This window comes from Daldinia decipiens (genome assembly GCF_022478715.1).
Source record: "Daldinia decipiens strain CBS 113046 unplaced genomic scaffold F4813scaffold_4, whole genome shotgun sequence".
Classification (NCBI taxonomy): Eukaryota; Fungi; Ascomycota; class Sordariomycetes; order Xylariales; family Hypoxylaceae; genus Daldinia; species Daldinia decipiens.
The window spans coordinates 209,971-226,712 of NW_026054547.1; the positions used below are offsets into that span (position 1 = coordinate 209,971).

A 16,742-nucleotide genomic window follows, 5' to 3' on the forward strand; every position below is an offset into this window, starting at 1 on the left:
GTTTTGTTCAACGTTTCAGTTTCAATACCAATTAGGAGACAATGGAGCTTGTATTAACAGCTGTCCATGTGTTGCTATTATCACGTTATGCCTTGGTGCTCTTAGAATACTCGCTATGCGGTCTACGTCTACTATTAGATGAAAACATTTCAGAATCAATTCACGGCGGAGATGGGGATACTATGGCTACGCCAGTCCGTATGTCAATTCACTATATCTGCCTAACGATGTGTCATAATAACATTCATGTGTCTAGTTCGACCGTTCGTGCGAGTCGGGCAAGCCGAGCTCAATGAAGTGTTTGAGGCTGCGAAAGATGCATATCAGCGTCAGCGACATTTTTTCTCTCGAAATACGAGATCTTTGGAGTTTCGTAAGGTCTTAGGATTCGGAAGCTCAGGGGTTGTGACTCTATGGACCGAAATAAATCAATATCGACAGCGGGTACGAGATTTGGCGATTAAGGCACCTGTAGATGAAGGCGATCCATATTTCCGTCAAGAAATAAATTGGATGTCGGTGAGTACTGCTGCACCACTTTCATAATACACAACTAGCCAGTTTTAACAAGATTACTAGGAAACATTTGCGACCTGTGAACATTTTGCCCAACTTATTTGGTTGCCAGATTGGGTTATGGATGAAAGTCTTTATAATGATTACTTCGGTGACAACGGGTCACCAGCTTTAATGATAATGGACTATTTCGAGAGATGTGAATTATACGAACTATTAACCCGCGTAAATGAGTCGGTTTCGAATAACAGGAATCTTCCTAATCATAGAAAGAAACTAGAGTTTATACCCAGTCGGTTCTTATGGAGGCTATTCCTATGTCGTAAGCTGCTAGATCTAGCGCGAAATCCTACTATGTTACTAACAAGGTCTACTCACTGTATTAGTTACGAGAGCATGTATTGGAATGGCTTATCCTCCGATGTTAGACAACAATAGCCCAGCAGTATATCGTGAAGTTATTAGACCCGACGAAAATCCGGCACTGATAATTCATTTTGACTTACACCCTCTCAATGGTAATATCTCAGCCATAACTCAGAAAGTCTAAATTAACGATATCCAGTATTCATGGACGACTTCTTTCTCACACGTGACGACGTGCGAGAGCATGGGCTGACCCCAAGATGGAAGGTTAGCCTTAGTAAAACCTCAAGTAATCTATACATTTTCATGCTGAACTTTTATATAGCTAGGCGACTTTGGGCTGATGCAAGAATGGGATAATGGAGTGAGTACATATTACATTCACTTTACATATAATTCTATCTTATACGACGGCCTATCTTCCAAGAGAATGACTACTAACTTGCGGTATATTAGTGGCAAGATGCAGAGTATGCCATCCAGTTGTTTCTATCCGTATTGGATTACTTCTAACGCCTCACTCTAGGAAGTTTGCTGTAGCCAATGTTGGAAAACCCGGATATCAGGCCCCAGTACGTTACATATTTATTTCTAAGAGAAGTGAATATCAACCTAGGTATTGTGAACGCTAAACACATATTTAGGAGCAACGGGATAGGCGAAGACCTTTAGAAGAAGGCGCCTTTGGACCGCACACTAATATATGGGGTATCGGTCTAGTAAGTATATCGAAACGACTGGGCGATCAACGCTTATAATACATATATTGATTTATTGACCTTTGGATTAGTTAATGTTCAACGCATTGACTCTGTTCCACACCGACGATGAGGACTGGCAGCCACGAATATGTCACGTAATAATGCCGGACGGCATAAGTAAAGACCTCAACACATGGGCTCCGTTCTTAGTCGGCGATGAGGTGTACGAGGAATTCACATACTATAGCGTCGACCTGCGCACGTTGATAGCCCGGTGTATGGCCGACGATCGTGAAGACCGGCCAACGCTAAACGAGCTTCTTACTACTATCCAGACGAGTATTGCGCGGGACGATGCGATAGCATTTGAGACCGAAAGGGTATTTCAAACAGAAAGAGCAGCAGATCCCACTAGGCAGAGACTGCCCGTAAATGTTACGAGACCTCCTGAGGTGGAAGATGATGCATTGCTGAGCAGGTTCTTCCAGGAGTATATCCGAGACCCGCCCTCGAGAGAGGATCCATATGGCGAGTTTTGGGACCAGTAATCATAAACATGTATATCATAGCGGAGAGTTTTTGGCGGAGAGTTTCTGACGGATAGTTTGCAAGCGATCTAATCTAATCTAATCTCTAATCAAAGGATAGTTAATCGATAAGAATTCCCGCAAGGCATTAGTAAGACCCCATTCAGATAAGCTTCTAACCTAACCTGAAGTGTAAGTGGAACTTAAAGACTAGCACTGACGCAATGACTTCCGGTGCTTTCTCTCGCGGTTTATTTGGTGCGTTTCAAATAAAGCTTAGTTTTAGGTATTTGTCTATATAAATTCAAAAGGACGGGAATTTCTAAGGCTGTGGCTTGTCCTTGTGATATTTTACTTGATTGCTTTCTCTTTTTTTTTTTTTTTCTTCCTTACTTGGCACTAGCTATGACAGGCGACGGTGCCGATCACTCGCAAGGCGCGAATGAAAACCTATATGATGATCCGGATAGGTTTTCTAGCGCTAGTGATGATGATAATAATGCAGTTGAGGTACGTTCGTTTCGCGTCTCAATTATAATCTCGTGAACATGGCTCTAAACCACTTCTTGGAAAGGTTACTTTTGATTCGGGGAATCCTTACCGGAGGAAAAGCTCCTTAATACATAGTGAAGCGACCACGGCCCAGTTCGCGACATCCGGGTCCAGGCCATCAGCAACTCAGTGCTTAGTACATCAGTTTCTTGAGGGCCATAGGTATGACAGGCCTAAAAGCGCTCACCGAAATCACGATAAGCATAAACACGAAGAGATCACTAGCGAGGATGACCTGGATGAATATGTCGAACCCAAAGGGAAGACTGCTAGCCAACCTGAGCCTGTATCTACAACAGAAGCAGACAGTGATGTCAGCAATGATATAGGACAAGTTGATGAGAGGGCATGGAGGAAAGCCGTCAAAAAAGGCAAAGCTGGCTTAGATCACCATCAGAGCCTCAACAGTCGACTACTTACAAAAAAGCAGCTGACCGATATGGCTTGGGGAGTCCGGGAGCTTAGCAGAAGATTGGGAAATATAAGGCTTAAGTTTAAGGCTAGGAAGATCTTCCTCTTAACAAAAGCGTATGACCATGAATTAATACCGAAGACGAGAGAGGTTGCGAAATGGCTCCTTAGCAAAGATAGGGACGTTCGTTATACTGTCTACGTGGAAGAAAGCTTGCAAAGCAATGAAGGATTCGATGCGCCTGGATTGTTACAGGAACTTCACCAAGAGTATATAGACGCCGGTCAAATGGATAGAAATACTCCAAACGGCACATTGGACGGTCGCTTGCGTTACTGGAATGAGAAGATGTGCCACGTGCGACCACATACGTTTGACTTCATCATTACCCTTGGAGGCGATGGAACAGTGCTGTATGCTAGCTGGCTATTTCAACGAATAGTGCCACCGGTACTGAGTTTCTCGCTGGGGAGTCTCGGATTCCTTACCAAATTTGATTTCAATGAGTACCAGGATATACTCTCTACAGCCTTTAGAGACGGCATGACAGTAAGCTTGCGTCTGCGATTTGAGGGAACAGTAATGAGAAGTCAAAAGAAGACGAATCAGCTGGATCAGATTAACTATGTAGACGAGAAAGGGGTTCACCACAAGCGAGATCTTATAGAGGAACTTATCGGTAAGGAGCGGGACGATGAACATACTCACAGACCAGATGGCACTTATGAGATTCTCAATGAGATCGTGGTGGATAGAGGACCAAATCCAAGTAAGTCTGACGTGCAACTTAATCAACCGAACCGGCCCAAGCTAATCATCGGTAGCAATGTCCAATACCGAAATCTTCGGGGATGACGAGCACTTCACATCTGTGCTCGCAGACGGAATATGCGTTTCAACACCTACGGGCTCAACAGCCTACAATCTCGCAGCAGGCGGTTCACTCTGCCATCCAGAAAACCCGGTAATGCTCGTAACTTCGATATGTGCGCACACGCTATCGTTCCGGCCTATCATCTTGCCAGATACGATCGTGCTGCGCATCGGAGTGCCGTACGACGCGCGCACCAACAGCTGGGCTAGCTTCGATGGTCGCGAACGCGTCGAGCTCTTCCCCGGCGACTACGTGACTATTAGCGCCAGCCGGTTCCCGTTCGCCAGCGTCCAGCCTCAAGGACGAAGAAGTGAGGATTGGGTCAAGAGTATCAGCGCGAAGCTCGGCTGGAACACGAGGCAAAAACAGAAAAATGAGGGATATGGACGGTGGAATAATTAGATGGGGTAGAGGTTGGCTTGGAGTTCAGAGTGTACATACATATGCTTAGAATGGAATAGCGGGTCTTTAAGAAGTTCTAGACTGGTCTAACCTAGTATCTGGAGCTGGGGGTCATAAAGGGGCATCTAGTTGTGCGAAATATCGGGTTTCAAGTCGGCTGTGGTGTCGGCATGAGGTACCTAGGTAAGCTACGTTGACGATTCTAATAAGGCATTCATGATGTCGATTTGTTGGTGGTCTGTTACAGTAGAGGTTATGTGAAGTAAATAGGAATGTTTGAGGAGTCCACTCCCCCTCGGTGCTTGCTGGAAACTCGAGATGTGTAAATACCTGGGTAGTGTATTATTTGATGTGGAGCCCGGCAATTGCTATTTGTTGCGGCGCAGTAATGGAACTACTGATGAGGCTCTTGGCAACCTCTTATCACATCTTGGCTCTGTTGCAGCTTTCAGCGCGTTGAAACGCCTGCTCTTCCATGGGTTCGACTGGGTGTTTTGACGTGAACCCACAGCATTGACCAACACCTTGTTCTTAGAAAGCCTGCACGCTTATTGAAAAGTCTTTCTCTTCCGGTCTCGGCCTGTCAAGTAAACAGGCCGGTCGTTTTGAATTTTCTATACTACCGAGTAATATATATTTTATAGGCCGAATCAATCTCTCCTGTAATAGAGAGATCACCATAGCCATAGCCAAATAAGAAATTATGCCGCACATATATGATGAATCATCCCAAGCGTAACCCCCAGCCCCTAGACTCCCATATATGGTATCAAAAACGATGAAAAATGCCACTGTACAAATGTAATAGACGGAGAACAAACAGTAGTTGTTACATTATAGTTAAACGTATATTACTCATGCGCTTCGTCTATCGCGGCATCGTCATCGTCTTCTGTTGTCTCAACAAACGTCATCGTGAAGCCTTGTGCGTCATCCACGTTTAGGTTGATGGCGTCGATGGTATCGGAAGAAGTGCTTTCTCGCTTAGCCACTGATGCGGCCTGCGAAACAGGGAGGGGCTGGACGGAGCGAGCTTCGAATTTACTAGATGTCTGGATAGCTTTCAACAGGGTGCTAGTTAGCATGCTATGTAATACCGAGAGTAAAGGTTGGAATTTGGGTTCACTCACTAGCAGGGACACCACGCTTGACATACATGCGGGTAACCTTGGTTCGTCGGCGTGGTTGCGAGGAAGATTCATCACGCTTAGCAGCTGCCCTGGCACGCTCGCCAACAGCACCGCCATTGTTATCAACAATGATACCGACACCAGCACCACCCTCGCCAGTGCCAAGCTGGATGGTAGGCCCCTTGGTTAAGGCGGCCTCGGCAAATGTAAGAGCCCTGTCAAAGCCAGCCAGATCACGCTTGGCCTTGGGAGACTCGGAGTCACGAGGAGCGATCTCCTTTCCCATGCCTTGTAGACCTGATATTTGAGCGGCTTAAATAATGTTAGTCTTGACCTTCAAGGAAAGCTTGGTATCAATAACTCACCTTGTTGCTCCAAGTTAGGGTCTGAAGTAGTAGTAGTGGACGCGGCAGAAGCCTCGGGAACCTCGGGGGCTTTAAGGGCTTTGGAAATTTCGTCATCTTTGCTCGGAATGCTTTGGGCGGCCACAACACCATCATCTTCCACTGGGGTGGTAATAGGGCTTGCGGCTACAGGTGCGGAAGCAGGATTTTGAGTGGCGGCTCTAGTCGACCCGGTAGCAGCGTTGACTGCTGCACCCTCCAAGGCGTTCATCAAGCTCGTCACATCTTGACCTCCACCGAACGAAATCTCACCATCACCAACCACCCTATAGATCGATTAGATATCTGGGACAACCAGGTAGACGTGTACGCAGGTTAGTAGTACGTACAATGCGGGAGAGTAGGCGCCAAGGTTAATGTTTAGCGGAAGAGCGCTGACACTGGCGAGGAAGCCGGCAACGGCAATCATACGATAGCTGACCATCTTGACTAGTATTTCTTGGAATATGTGCTTGGGTTATCTTGGCTGGGTATGCTTTAAATATAAAATAGTGAGAATAGTTATTACAGTAGTATAAAACGACCAGCGGCGACCAGCGAAAGAAGGCAAGACAGAATTAATCTGCAAATAAAATATTAAGGAAGAGACCGGAAAATGAATAAGTTCAGACGACGACTTGAGCACAGCTGAGTGACTCCAAATCACCATCTCGGGGCCAACTAAGGCCTTCATATACGTCGCCAGCTGAGAATCCTAGATCATCGGCAATTTCTAGCTATCAAGTCAGGACCTCGAAAGCCAAGCGGCTAGGGCAGGTGAACGACATGGGGTACCCACTCTCCTCCGGTGCCAAGGTGTTTCTTCTTCGACATCTAGTATGTTAAAAATATCTCCGGCAAGGTGTTTTGTGTGTCATGTTGGCGGAGCGAAGAGATCTCTCGTAGACAAGGCTAGTTGTTCGCCATTACTTCGTAGATGCGGAGACCAAACAACATTATTAACGCTCAAAACGTGACTGGTCGACAGGGATTGAAAGAAACAAGCTCGCGGAAGCAGTCAGCACCGTTCTAAGTGCGTAACAATGAGGCTCTTGGCTAAACCTGCCAAGTGCCGTAGGTCAGTCAATGCGACGGGTTAGGGTACGGCATGGTACAAGAGGCAAAAGACGAATGTGTGAGATGAGTATCAATCCTGGGTTTTGAGACCTGCCAAGCAGCCAGGGTCCCATCTACCTCCGCGCCCAGTGCGTTCCAAGACTAACAAGCTTTCTCCGCCGTGCAATCCACTGATTCGCTTGACTTGGGGAAGCTAGCGATGATCGAGATAAGCCTCCAGACGCTTTGACCTAACATTGAAGATTGCTAATACGGCCAAGAGGTGCAGAATGGCGACCTGTAAAATTGAGTGACATCTTGGCCCTGAGATGATAGTAGAAGTCGCCTTTAGAGACCGGGGTGGATGAGTATTGACAAGTCGAAGAATTGCATTACGTAGCGAAATCTACTGTCGATGTAGATCATACAAAACATATCTATTTTGGTTTATTATCCAGGCCGTCTAAACTATTAAGAAACCCTACCGACGATTATTAGTATCATCTCAAACGACTTGACGCCTTAAGTTGCTATGAATAGTACTCAAGTTTGGACGAAAAGAATAAATCAACTTATGCAGGAACTCGAGAGAGATCTTTGATAATACATGTAGTGTGAAGCTTAATTCATACCAAGGAATGCCGCCAAGTGAGTCAAGGTCGGGTACCGCATCGAGACCAACGATGAAGCAAAGCCAAGACATACCTAGCGTTGAAGTAGTCGACCAATGAAAACGACTGCGTACCTACTTGGTCTAGATACTTTTTGAGGTAATGAAAAGTAACATAGGGAAAACTCCTTTTTATGCCATATCTTGGACACTTGAATAATTTGTATAAGTTGATGCAATGTTAACCATTTTGAGTCTGCCGAAGAGAAAATTAAGATGAGTAAGGATAGATCTGTCCCACGTTTTACCCATTCGAAAACCCACTGCGGGGAATTAGAGACGTCCTGTTTAGCCTCAATGTGGCGTTGCAAACAGTGTTTGTTTACCTGGAGATGTCTTTAACCTGGTTTACAACATCCTGGGGTTCCCAATTAAACTGTTTAATACCAACCTCGGAAATTGTAAAATTAGTATGAATTATGAGGCTGGTATTTTACTTACATGCTTGATTGATTTGAGAGTTGAGCTGAGATACAGAGGCCATTAACCAAGACGAACAGCCCGAGTTATACAGAAGAGGCACAGTGGCTGCATCTTAATCCTACGTGTGCGATTATTTACCTTGGGTAATTTGAAGTTCCATCCCACCTCTTCGGCTTGCGTACCACTTCGGTCGGTAATAGCTGCCTGTTCCAATTATAGATGATGAGCCTTACGAATTCGTTAATTGCTTCTCAGCTTCAAGTATTTCTATAAGATATTTGTATCCATTTTATGAGCTAGGCTGTTTAAGTCATCAACCTTTTTTTTGTTGCGGGCAATCGCCGACGTAAGAGAATATGACGTCTTTGAAATCATCTACGTCGCCCTTCTCAGGGGAGAAGCAAGACGATGACGTTCGAGCACGTGTTCAATTGCTTCGAAGGGAACCGAGCTGGGGTTGGCGCCGGCTGAGTGCGGTAGTCTTGACCGTCATATCTGGTATTCTAATCATGGGCCATTTCGGACGTGGCCCGATTCACTATAGCTACCGTCATCCGGACTCGGGAAATCAAGCGCCGCCAGGGCCTCCCGATGGATGGACAGAATGGTCTAGCGTAAGCTCTCCTCAACAATGCCGCGAATTTGCCATAATGGAGTGGTTATTGACGTGGCCGTCTTTACATGAAATAGATCGTACCGAGCGAGAAGCTCATCTGGCAGCCGTGCTTCGCGATATACGGTGACAGTTTCATGTGTGCTCGGCTGACCGTACCCATGGATTATCACCGGCCGTTAAACCAATCGGCGGACAATCCAAAAGTGCACATAGCTCTGGTCTTAAAGCCTGGTATTAACCGTACCGAAGACCCATCATCCTACTCGGAATCACCACTGCTCATTAACCCTGGCGGTCCCGGAGGTAGCGGGGCGATTTTCACCCTATTCTCGGCGCAAGCGCTTCAAACAATCATTGGGGGAGATCGTGACGTTATCGGTTTCGATCCACGTGGAGTTGGTGCTACCACGCCCAAGGCGGATTGTTTCGCAGCTCCTGATGATCCTTTTGGGCTTGACGGACGCAATATTGCTTTGATGAACCGGCTAAGCTGGATTGCATCAGGTCATATGATCGGTCTCGTTAACTCAAGCAACGTCGCACTCAACAAGCTCGACGTTAGGTCAAGAGCACTTGCTAAGCTCTGCAAGAGAAGGGATGAGGCTGAAGGGGATAATAGCATATTCCGGTATTCCAATACTCCGAATGTAGCGCGGGATATGCTCTCGATCGTTCATGCTTGGGACGAATGGAGATCAGGTTCCGACGCCAAGTCCACGGAAGAACCAGAGACTGTCGATGAAACACAGATCAACTCTAAAATAGAGTCCAAAGACAGTACCAAGGGGAAGCTCGTTTACTGGGGGTTCTCCTACGGCACACTCCTCGGCGCCACATTTGCGTCTATGTTTCCAGACAAAGTTGGTCGAGTTATTCTAGATGGCGTTGTAGACGCCGACCACTACGTCAACCCGATGTTAGGGGACGGTATCCTTGATGCTGACGCGATATGGGAACAATTCTTTATTTATTGTGCCGAGGCAGGGCCAAAGTGTCAGTTTTACCGGCTCGGAGACAATCCCGGAGATGTCAAGGAACGCTTTGATTATATCATGAGCTGGCTAGAGAAAGAGCCTGCAATTGTTCTACCCTCGCAGTCAAATCTGCCTGTCTTGATAACGGCTGGCGACTTCAAGCTCATCATATTTTCAGCATTGTACTCCCCGATTGCTGGATTCCCTACCGTGGCTATACTTCTTAAAACCCTCATCGACAACCAGCTTGACAAGATAGTAGACGATTCAGCACCGGGGATGTTTTGTCAAAACTTAACATTACCTCAATGGCCAGATGATGCTCAGAAAGTAATCGCGTGTAGTGACAAGCGATATAAGGTGAGATTTCGTTAATCTTCAGCAGCTTCTTGAGGGATAGCCCTAACATCTAGCAGCTTAATGAAGACCCCGACGCACTTCAGCAGCGTTTTGAGAAGATGGCTTCCTATTCCTCATTTGCCGACGTTGTAAGTAATACCTAGTCTCAATAGTCAGAGACATCCCTAACAGATATCTTAGTGGATGGGTGTCGACCCCCATCTGGGTTGCAGCGGGTGGGAAATCGAGGCAAAGGATCCACCAATGCGATGGGATGACCACCCGATTCATAAACCGAACCTTATTGAAACAAGTTTTCCCGTCCTGTTCCTATCAAATCATCTCGATCCTGTCACTCCTCTGCACCATGCTCTGAAAATGACGCGCAAGTTTTCGGAAGCAAGCCTCGTAGAGCAAAAGGCGGAGGGCCACTGCACCATAGCGTGTGTCTCACTCTGCACTATAGGACATATCCAAGCATACCTCAACTACGGGGTTGTGCCACCCGTGCCAAAATACGATTCGGATGATGAAGGCGAATGGACCACTTGCGAGTGCCAAGAAAAGCCTTGGAAGTCGCTTAACGATATAGCTGCGATGCGAAACTCGAACGGTAGCTCTCAGTCAGAAACCGATAGCGAACACGAACTATTAATTGGGAAGACGGCTGAGCAGTTGGAGATCATGGAGGCTTATCGCCACCTACGAAACCGATTTATCGAATTTATGATATCTCAGCAACAATTCGGAGACCGAAATCCGCTCCGAACTATGCATCTAGATAACTTGACCCCCATGAACAAGGCACACGCTGGCTGTAGTAAGCTATGAAGACCATCGGTTGGAACTTAGGGTTGCATACCGACATATTGGTGCTGTGATAATCCTACCTTGGCTTTTACGTGTGTATAAATTCAGCGCCACTCCATTTGGTTCAATTTTCGATCAACTCTATCAGAAAATCCTTAGACTTTGGTAATTATGGCGTATTCGGCTGAGGATAAGGTATGTTAAATACTATACAAGGGCATTCTTCAGTATAATGGCCATGGCTGTTTGTCTTCGTGATGAAAACGATACTCCCTTGCAGAGGTCCCTCAGGTGATACCCCTTGCATACGTATTACACCGCCGCAACACTGCATGTTGTTGGCTGCGTGTACGTTCATAATAATTCAGAAGCAAAGTCAGGATTGATGGATCGAGTCCGAGTCCCGGTTTCAACACTTACTTCGCAATTGATCCATCAATATACTTGAGATTCCTAGCATTCAACCTATTCACTATTACCAAGCCCTAACAAAGTCATCTGTCTAACTTACTCAGGCAAATATGTTAACATTAGACCTCCTCGTCACTTTCTTCAACCGCGACAAGGCTGCCACAGCCGAGTCGGGAGAAGAGTCGCGGATATTTGCGGCGAGGTGTCACTGCGGGAACGTACAATACTCGGTCGTACTCCCAGCTTCGAGTCTGCCATTGCACGCATATATCTGTTCATGCACTTTATGCCGATACTCGCATGGCGCTTTCGGAAGTTTTCACGTCTCGTTGACTCAGGGCGTAATGCCGGAGTGGACTAATGGTACTATTAACCTGTCCGTATACAAGACCCAGGGCAGCGGTCCCGGTGGCCACGGACAGCGTTGTTTCTGTCCCACCTGCGGAACGCATAATGGGCACTACGAGCCCTGGGCTATGCAGTGGGTCGCGGACATGGCGCTTTTCGACGAACCAAGCTTCTGGGAGATGAAGGCCTTAGCTTTTCCAAAGTCCCCCGGGGACGGCGGCTTGATGTCCTGGATTTCGAGTTCGGTTAGTTCGGGCTTAAAGATACTCACCGTGGACCGTGATATCGCGCCCGATAATAAGCTCGAAATTGGTGAGGGCGGCGAGGAGAGATTGCGCGCGGAGTGTCAGTGCGGTGGGGTTTCTTTCACGATCGGAAGGCCGTCGGATATAGTAAAGAAGGACGAGTTTATGAGCCGATGTATCGCGCCGGGAGACCCGCGGAAGTGGAAAGCACATCTAGATTTTGACAAAGAAACTCGACGGCTCTCGAGCGCTTATTTCATGCCATGGGCTCTGGTCCCACGGATCTCGCTAGAACCGGAGGTGCCGCCGAATCTGTTCATCGGGACGATGAAGACATATAAGGCATCAGATAAAATCACAAAAGGATTCTGTGGACGCTGTGGTGCTACGGTATTCCTCCAAAATACAGATAGGAGGCCCTCGGAACATAGCGAGGTGCTTAGTATTGCAGTAGGTCTCCTGAGAGCTCCCGAGGGAGCAAAGGCAACAGACTGGGTTGAATGGAAAGCCGTGTCTGAACGGGAAATAGAAAAGGCAGAATTCGATGCCAAGTTTGTGAATGCTATTATAGAGGGCCAGGGGGCATGGACAGTACAAGAATATGGAGAAGCGCCGGATTTCGATATCATATAGGAGGAATGCGATGATGAGATATAATTTATGTCATATTTTAAGACTGACTTAGATTACATATTTATGATGTGTCACCTTGCAATCTTGTATTCATTAGGTATACATACATGTGCTACGTTTATATGATATTATAAAAGACAATTGACCAATCGATGGCATTCAATTGCACTTTCCAATAAATACATAGCGCTGCGACTAAATTCCGAGAATGTGGGCATCAATATAACTTTAATCGGTATGGCGATAAGGAATTGTGGACTCGAGTGGCCAATCAACGCGAACGCAGTAACTTCCAATGAAATTTTTCTAGCTGGTGGGAGCTTTTTTATCTTCAATACCGCTTGGTCATTTTATTCCCCCCTCCACGACTCTCATCACCAGTCCTTTCTTTCCGTGTGAATTGGGTTTCTTTTTTTTCGGCTGCAGGGTAAAATCAATTTAACATGTCGGCGTTGACGCGCACCCTGGCGCCGTTCTTGCGCGCCTCTCGCCACTCCCTCAGATCCGGCAGCATCGCCAACCCGTTACAATTTGCTGTGCGACAGCAAAATGTTGCCGCAGCCCTCAACATCGCCCGTTCATACGCAGCCGTCTTCGAGAGGACGAAGCCTCACGTAAACGTCGGTACCATTGGTCACGTCGATCACGGCAAGGTATGTTAAGAGCACATATCAAATTATAAGATATCAAATCACATTATACATTATATCAAATCATAATATTCTAGAATACCCCGCCAACTCTAACTAATTGTCTCGAACCAGACTACCCTATCTGCTGCTATCACGAAGAGACAGGCCGAGAAGGGGTTGGCAAACTTCCTAGAATATGGCGCTATCGACAAGGCGCCTGAGGAGAGGAAGCGTGGTATTACCATTTCTACCGCACACATCGAATACTCGACGGAAAACCGACATTACTCCCACGTCGACTGTCCTGGTCACGCCGATTACATCAAGAATATGATTACTGGTGCCGCCAACATGGACGGTGCCATCATTGTCGTTGCTGCTTCCGATGGTCAAATGCCCCAGACGAGAGAACATCTTCTTCTTGCCCGTCAGGTCGGTGTCCAGAAGATTGTCGTCTTTGTCAACAAGATCGATGCCATTGAGGACCCCGAGATGTTGGAATTGGTCGAGATGGAGATGCGTGAGCTGCTCACCCACTACGGCTTCGAAGGTGACGAGACCCCAGTCATCATGGGTTCTGCCCTGATGGCCATGGAAGGCAAGCGACCCGATATCGGTGTTGAGAAGATCGATGAGCTCTTAAAGGCCGTCGACGAGTGGATCCCTACCCCCCAGCGTGACCTCGACAAGCCCTTCCTGATGTCCGTTGAGGACGTCTTCTCCATTGCCGGACGTGGAACTGTCGCCTCCGGTCGTGTTGAGCGAGGTATCCTGAAGAGGGATGCTGAAGTTGAGCTGATCGGCAAGGGTTCCGAGATCATCAAGACCAAGGTTACCGATATCGAGACCTTTAAGAAGTCCTGCGATGAATCCCGAGCTGGTGACAACTCCGGTCTGCTCCTGCGAGGTATTCGACGAGAGGATATCAAGCGAGGTATGGTTATCGTCACGCCTGGTACCGTCAAGGCCCACACCAAGTTCATGGTCTCCCTATACGTCCTGACAAAGGAGGAGGGTGGCCGACACACCCCCTTCGTCGAGAACTACCGACCCCAGATGTACCTACGAACTGCCGACGAGGCTGTGGCCCTTCACTTCCCCGAGGACGCTGAAGACAGGTCCAGGGCCGTCATGCCCGGTGACAACGTCGAGATGGTTGCTACCCTGCACAACCCCATCGCCATCGAGGTTGGTCAGCAAGTCAACGTCCGCGAGGGTGGCCGAACCGTCGCGACCGGAATCATTACACGAATCGTTCAATAAACCCGACCACGGACTGTTTTAGGAAGGGGCTGGTTCATGTGTGCAAGAGGGATAGAACGGGCATCTTCGGCTTTGCTTTTTGTCAGCCGGCATGGGGGAAAATCTTGGCGTTGCTCTCTTGTGTATACGGGATTTCGGATTGTATTATATTTGGAGCCCATGTACACTTGACTTCCAGTCCCCGTGGCTCGTTGAATCTCCCCTCTGCTTACGAAACGTCTCCTTCCCGTAATGTAACTCTAGAGCATGATGAAATGGTAAATGTTGAAACTATGAGCTACGTATACGCATGACGTGGTTCTTGGTGTATGATACGATCTAGAAATTCGGGAATACGAAATCTTCATGCTGACGTGTTAGTGGACCCCTTTTAATATGAAGAGTTACACTAGAGAGTTGGTTTGGGCAGAGTTGATAGCTGGTTACCGCCTTAAACCTGTTTATTGTCAAGTCAAGACTAGAATTGGACCCCCTTGGATAAAAGAAGACCAGTAGATTTCATCACGAGAGCCGTAGGGCTATCTCTATTAGTTGCAAGCCTAGCTTGAAACATCCAAGTAATAGGCACGCCAGAATGGTTATATATAACACAGAGTTTACATGGTATTTTAGCTCTAGAAAGTCTTCTTGGAATTTTTAGCTAATAGCCGAGACGTTTACGACCCGAGTACAATACCTTAAGGTACCTAGGTAGCTGTCGGCAACAAACTAGAATCGCCAGGACTTGGAACTGTATACAGTAGAAGGACCAAGGGTTAAGCTGGTCTATTGAACTATCTTATGACATACATGTATCTAACCAAGTGTCTTGCATAATGATTGAAGAGATGGATGGTTCCGGCTGGACTATGCATTCCTGTGTGACCTTAAGTAACCCTGGCCCCTATTTCCGCTCACATGAAAGGATATCTCGAAGGATGGATGTATGTAAATATCGCAGAACAGTTCCACGTCTCCAAGCAGGGCGTATATTTATAGATAAATCACACCACTATTGCCAATGATAAGATACTGACCAAGGGGTCTCGGAATATTGCGTGGCTTTTGAACCTTCGTGACACAGCGTTGGCAACTCCCGCGTGGATTCAGGGGAGCCATCCACGTGTGTATCCAACCCTCGTCCCTTAGATGTCACTGTTCCTAATGGATGATGGTAGATCACACCTTGTATCTTAAGAAAGACTTCGACCCACCTGTCAACGTTTACATGATAGCACTCGTGTTCTACTCTAGTGTCTCTGCTGCCCAACTGACAAGGGTTTCGATGCACGGGAAGTCCACATCGTCAAATATCGTAGCACCTTTACTAACGGCGGTGCTGGTACTACGTCCTGCTTTGAATTTTGATCGCCAAATTCTGTTGAAATAATAATAATCTCCTGGTAGCCATTGGCCGGTTTGGGTATATCATAGCGTAGAAAGCGAGGTAGGTAACAATGACATCGACGAGACTATTGACAAGGAATTATAAAATAAGGAGTTATAAAGGAGGATTCATCGGGTATTCTTTCGTACGGTGAAGCGCCGTGGTTAACCAGGAGGTTTTTAGTTAGCCGGCCGGGCGAACTTTTATGATAAGGCGAGGATTAAAAGTTGTTCCTGACGACAGCCAAGCTTTCCTCTATTACCGAGGATAATAAGCTTCCCTTATTTCCGGGTTAGCTTTTACCCTTAGGTAAGCCCATTTCAAGCCTTCGACGCCGCTCGGGCTATGTAGATATGGAGCTCTCTGCATCTTGGCTAACCGGATCCATTATGTCTCGGTTAGGTACTGCATTTTAGTTAACTAGATCCATCATGTCAAGGCTCTTTCTTTCATACCTTGACCCTACCCTAGTCGATCTCAAAAAACACGCGTTGTGAACCCTGTAGTGTATGTATGTACATACATTCTCTATTAGAGATATGAATGTCCAAAGCAACGCGGTGGTCTATCGTATGTATGCCCATGAACGACGTAACTGAGCTCAACTCATCAATAGAACTCGCCGGATGTAGCTAGTAACGACGATCAGCTTTAAGCAGATGATATGTGTAAGCATGAATGAGATCATGAGCTTCGAGACTTTCTCTTTGATGGTTTGTCACGCGAAGCCACTGTTGGAGAAGAGAGGTATGTACTTTAACCCGCCAAGCCTTCTCATGTGTAATGCTGTATGTAGAATCGTTAGGAGCACATGTACATAGGTAAGAAGAAGGATCACCTAACCTAGGGCATTCCCGACAAGATGTAATACCTACATGTAGCTATCCCCGTCATCTTACATATTTATCAGAGGCCCACAACGAGATCGTTAGCGTCACCGGTCCAGCCCGTTTTTGCATTTGTCGATAAGATATTAATTACCGTTACTTTTTCTGTTTGAACTTTTCTACTTTTGAATACATGTCAACAAGAGAGGAGTCGACGGGGGTGTTCTTGAAGAAAAAACTGACAGTTCAACTTATATTAACAGCTG

General features: G+C 46.8%; 7 protein-coding genes across 7 annotated transcripts; 6 read left to right on the forward strand and 1 right to left on the reverse strand.

Moving 5' to 3' along the window:
* The first annotated feature begins 17 nt into the window (after positions 1-17).
* F4813DRAFT_346647 (uncharacterized protein) lies at positions 18-2,258 on the forward strand. The gene is made up of 9 exons (XM_049241869.1): positions 18-198; positions 257-519; positions 580-838; positions 903-1,034; positions 1,082-1,149; positions 1,208-1,246; positions 1,339-1,352; positions 1,409-1,601; positions 1,673-2,258. Exons 1-8 carry the CDS (start codon positions 42-44, stop codon positions 1,512-1,514), a joined length of 1,038 nt encoding a protein of 345 aa, XP_049103137.1. The 5' UTR covers positions 18-41; the 3' UTR covers positions 1,515-1,601; positions 1,673-2,258.
* F4813DRAFT_346649 (uncharacterized protein) lies at positions 1,579-2,258 on the forward strand. Its single transcript, XM_049241870.1, has one exon. It carries the CDS (start codon positions 1,676-1,678, stop codon positions 2,129-2,131), a length of 456 nt encoding a protein of 151 aa, XP_049103138.1. The 5' UTR covers positions 1,579-1,675; the 3' UTR covers positions 2,132-2,258.
* Positions 2,259-2,301: 43 nt separating this feature from the next.
* F4813DRAFT_346650 (ATP-NAD kinase) lies at positions 2,302-4,829 on the forward strand. Its single transcript, XM_049241871.1, has 3 exons — positions 2,302-2,620; positions 2,685-3,843; positions 3,899-4,829. The coding sequence occupies exons 1-3, from the start codon at positions 2,516-2,518 to the stop codon at positions 4,348-4,350; spliced, it is 1,716 nt and encodes a 571-aa protein (XP_049103139.1). The 5' UTR covers positions 2,302-2,515; the 3' UTR covers positions 4,351-4,829.
* Positions 4,830-5,201: 372 nt separating this feature from the next.
* F4813DRAFT_385709 (uncharacterized protein) lies at positions 5,202-6,308 on the reverse strand (the record flags this gene model as incomplete). Its single annotated transcript, XM_049246293.1, has 4 exons — positions 5,202-5,410; positions 5,481-5,792; positions 5,846-6,150; positions 6,214-6,308. The coding sequence occupies 4 exons, from the start codon at positions 6,306-6,308 to the stop codon at positions 5,202-5,204; spliced, it is 921 nt and encodes a 306-aa protein (XP_049103140.1).
* Positions 6,309-7,995: 1,687 nt separating this feature from the next.
* On the forward strand, positions 7,996-11,307 carry F4813DRAFT_219818 (TAP-like protein-domain-containing protein). The gene is made up of 5 exons (XM_049239786.1): positions 7,996-8,626; positions 8,703-9,962; positions 10,019-10,090; positions 10,143-10,946; positions 11,267-11,307. The coding sequence occupies exons 1-4, from the start codon at positions 8,369-8,371 to the stop codon at positions 10,770-10,772; spliced, it is 2,220 nt and encodes a 739-aa protein (XP_049103141.1). The 5' UTR covers positions 7,996-8,368; the 3' UTR covers positions 10,773-10,946; positions 11,267-11,307.
* On the forward strand, positions 10,690-12,534 carry F4813DRAFT_219794 (DUF636 domain protein). The gene has a single exon (XM_049239784.1). The coding sequence runs from the start codon at positions 11,273-11,275 to the stop codon at positions 12,386-12,388; it is 1,116 nt and encodes a 371-aa protein (XP_049103142.1). The 5' UTR covers positions 10,690-11,272; the 3' UTR covers positions 12,389-12,534.
* Positions 12,535-12,634: 100 nt separating this feature from the next.
* F4813DRAFT_219895 (translation elongation factor Tu) lies at positions 12,635-14,857 on the forward strand. The gene is made up of 2 exons (XM_049239787.1): positions 12,635-13,041; positions 13,153-14,857. Exons 1-2 carry the CDS (start codon positions 12,832-12,834, stop codon positions 14,281-14,283), a joined length of 1,341 nt encoding a protein of 446 aa, XP_049103143.1. The 5' UTR covers positions 12,635-12,831; the 3' UTR covers positions 14,284-14,857.
* Positions 14,858-16,742: the final 1,885 nt, after the last annotated feature.

Coding starts and splice junctions, on each gene's coding strand:
- F4813DRAFT_346647 (XM_049241869.1), top strand. CDS start 42: ATGGAGCTTGTATTAACAGCTGTCCATGTGTTGCTATTATCACGTTAT. Junction 839..902: donor ATGGAGGCTATTCCTATGTC/GTAAGCTGCTAG, acceptor TCACTGTATTAG/TTACGAGAGCATGTATTGGA. Junction 1,035..1,081: donor TGACTTACACCCTCTCAATG/GTAATATCTCAG, acceptor AACGATATCCAG/TATTCATGGACGACTTCTTT.
- F4813DRAFT_346649 (XM_049241870.1), top strand. CDS start 1,676: ATGTTCAACGCATTGACTCTGTTCCACACCGACGATGAGGACTGGCAG.
- F4813DRAFT_346650 (XM_049241871.1), top strand. CDS start 2,516: ATGACAGGCGACGGTGCCGATCACTCGCAAGGCGCGAATGAAAACCTA. Junction 2,621..2,684: donor ATGATAATAATGCAGTTGAG/GTACGTTCGTTT, acceptor CTTCTTGGAAAG/GTTACTTTTGATTCGGGGAA. Junction 3,844..3,898: donor GGATAGAGGACCAAATCCAA/GTAAGTCTGACG, acceptor AATCATCGGTAG/CAATGTCCAATACCGAAATC.
- F4813DRAFT_219818 (XM_049239786.1), top strand. CDS start 8,369: ATGACGTCTTTGAAATCATCTACGTCGCCCTTCTCAGGGGAGAAGCAA. Junction 8,627..8,702: donor GATGGACAGAATGGTCTAGC/GTAAGCTCTCCT, acceptor TACATGAAATAG/ATCGTACCGAGCGAGAAGCT. Junction 10,091..10,142: donor ATTCCTCATTTGCCGACGTT/GTAAGTAATACC, acceptor CAGATATCTTAG/TGGATGGGTGTCGACCCCCA.
- F4813DRAFT_219794 (XM_049239784.1), top strand. CDS start 11,273: ATGTTAACATTAGACCTCCTCGTCACTTTCTTCAACCGCGACAAGGCT.
- F4813DRAFT_219895 (XM_049239787.1), top strand. CDS start 12,832: ATGTCGGCGTTGACGCGCACCCTGGCGCCGTTCTTGCGCGCCTCTCGC. Junction 13,042..13,152: donor GTCACGTCGATCACGGCAAG/GTATGTTAAGAG, acceptor GTCTCGAACCAG/ACTACCCTATCTGCTGCTAT.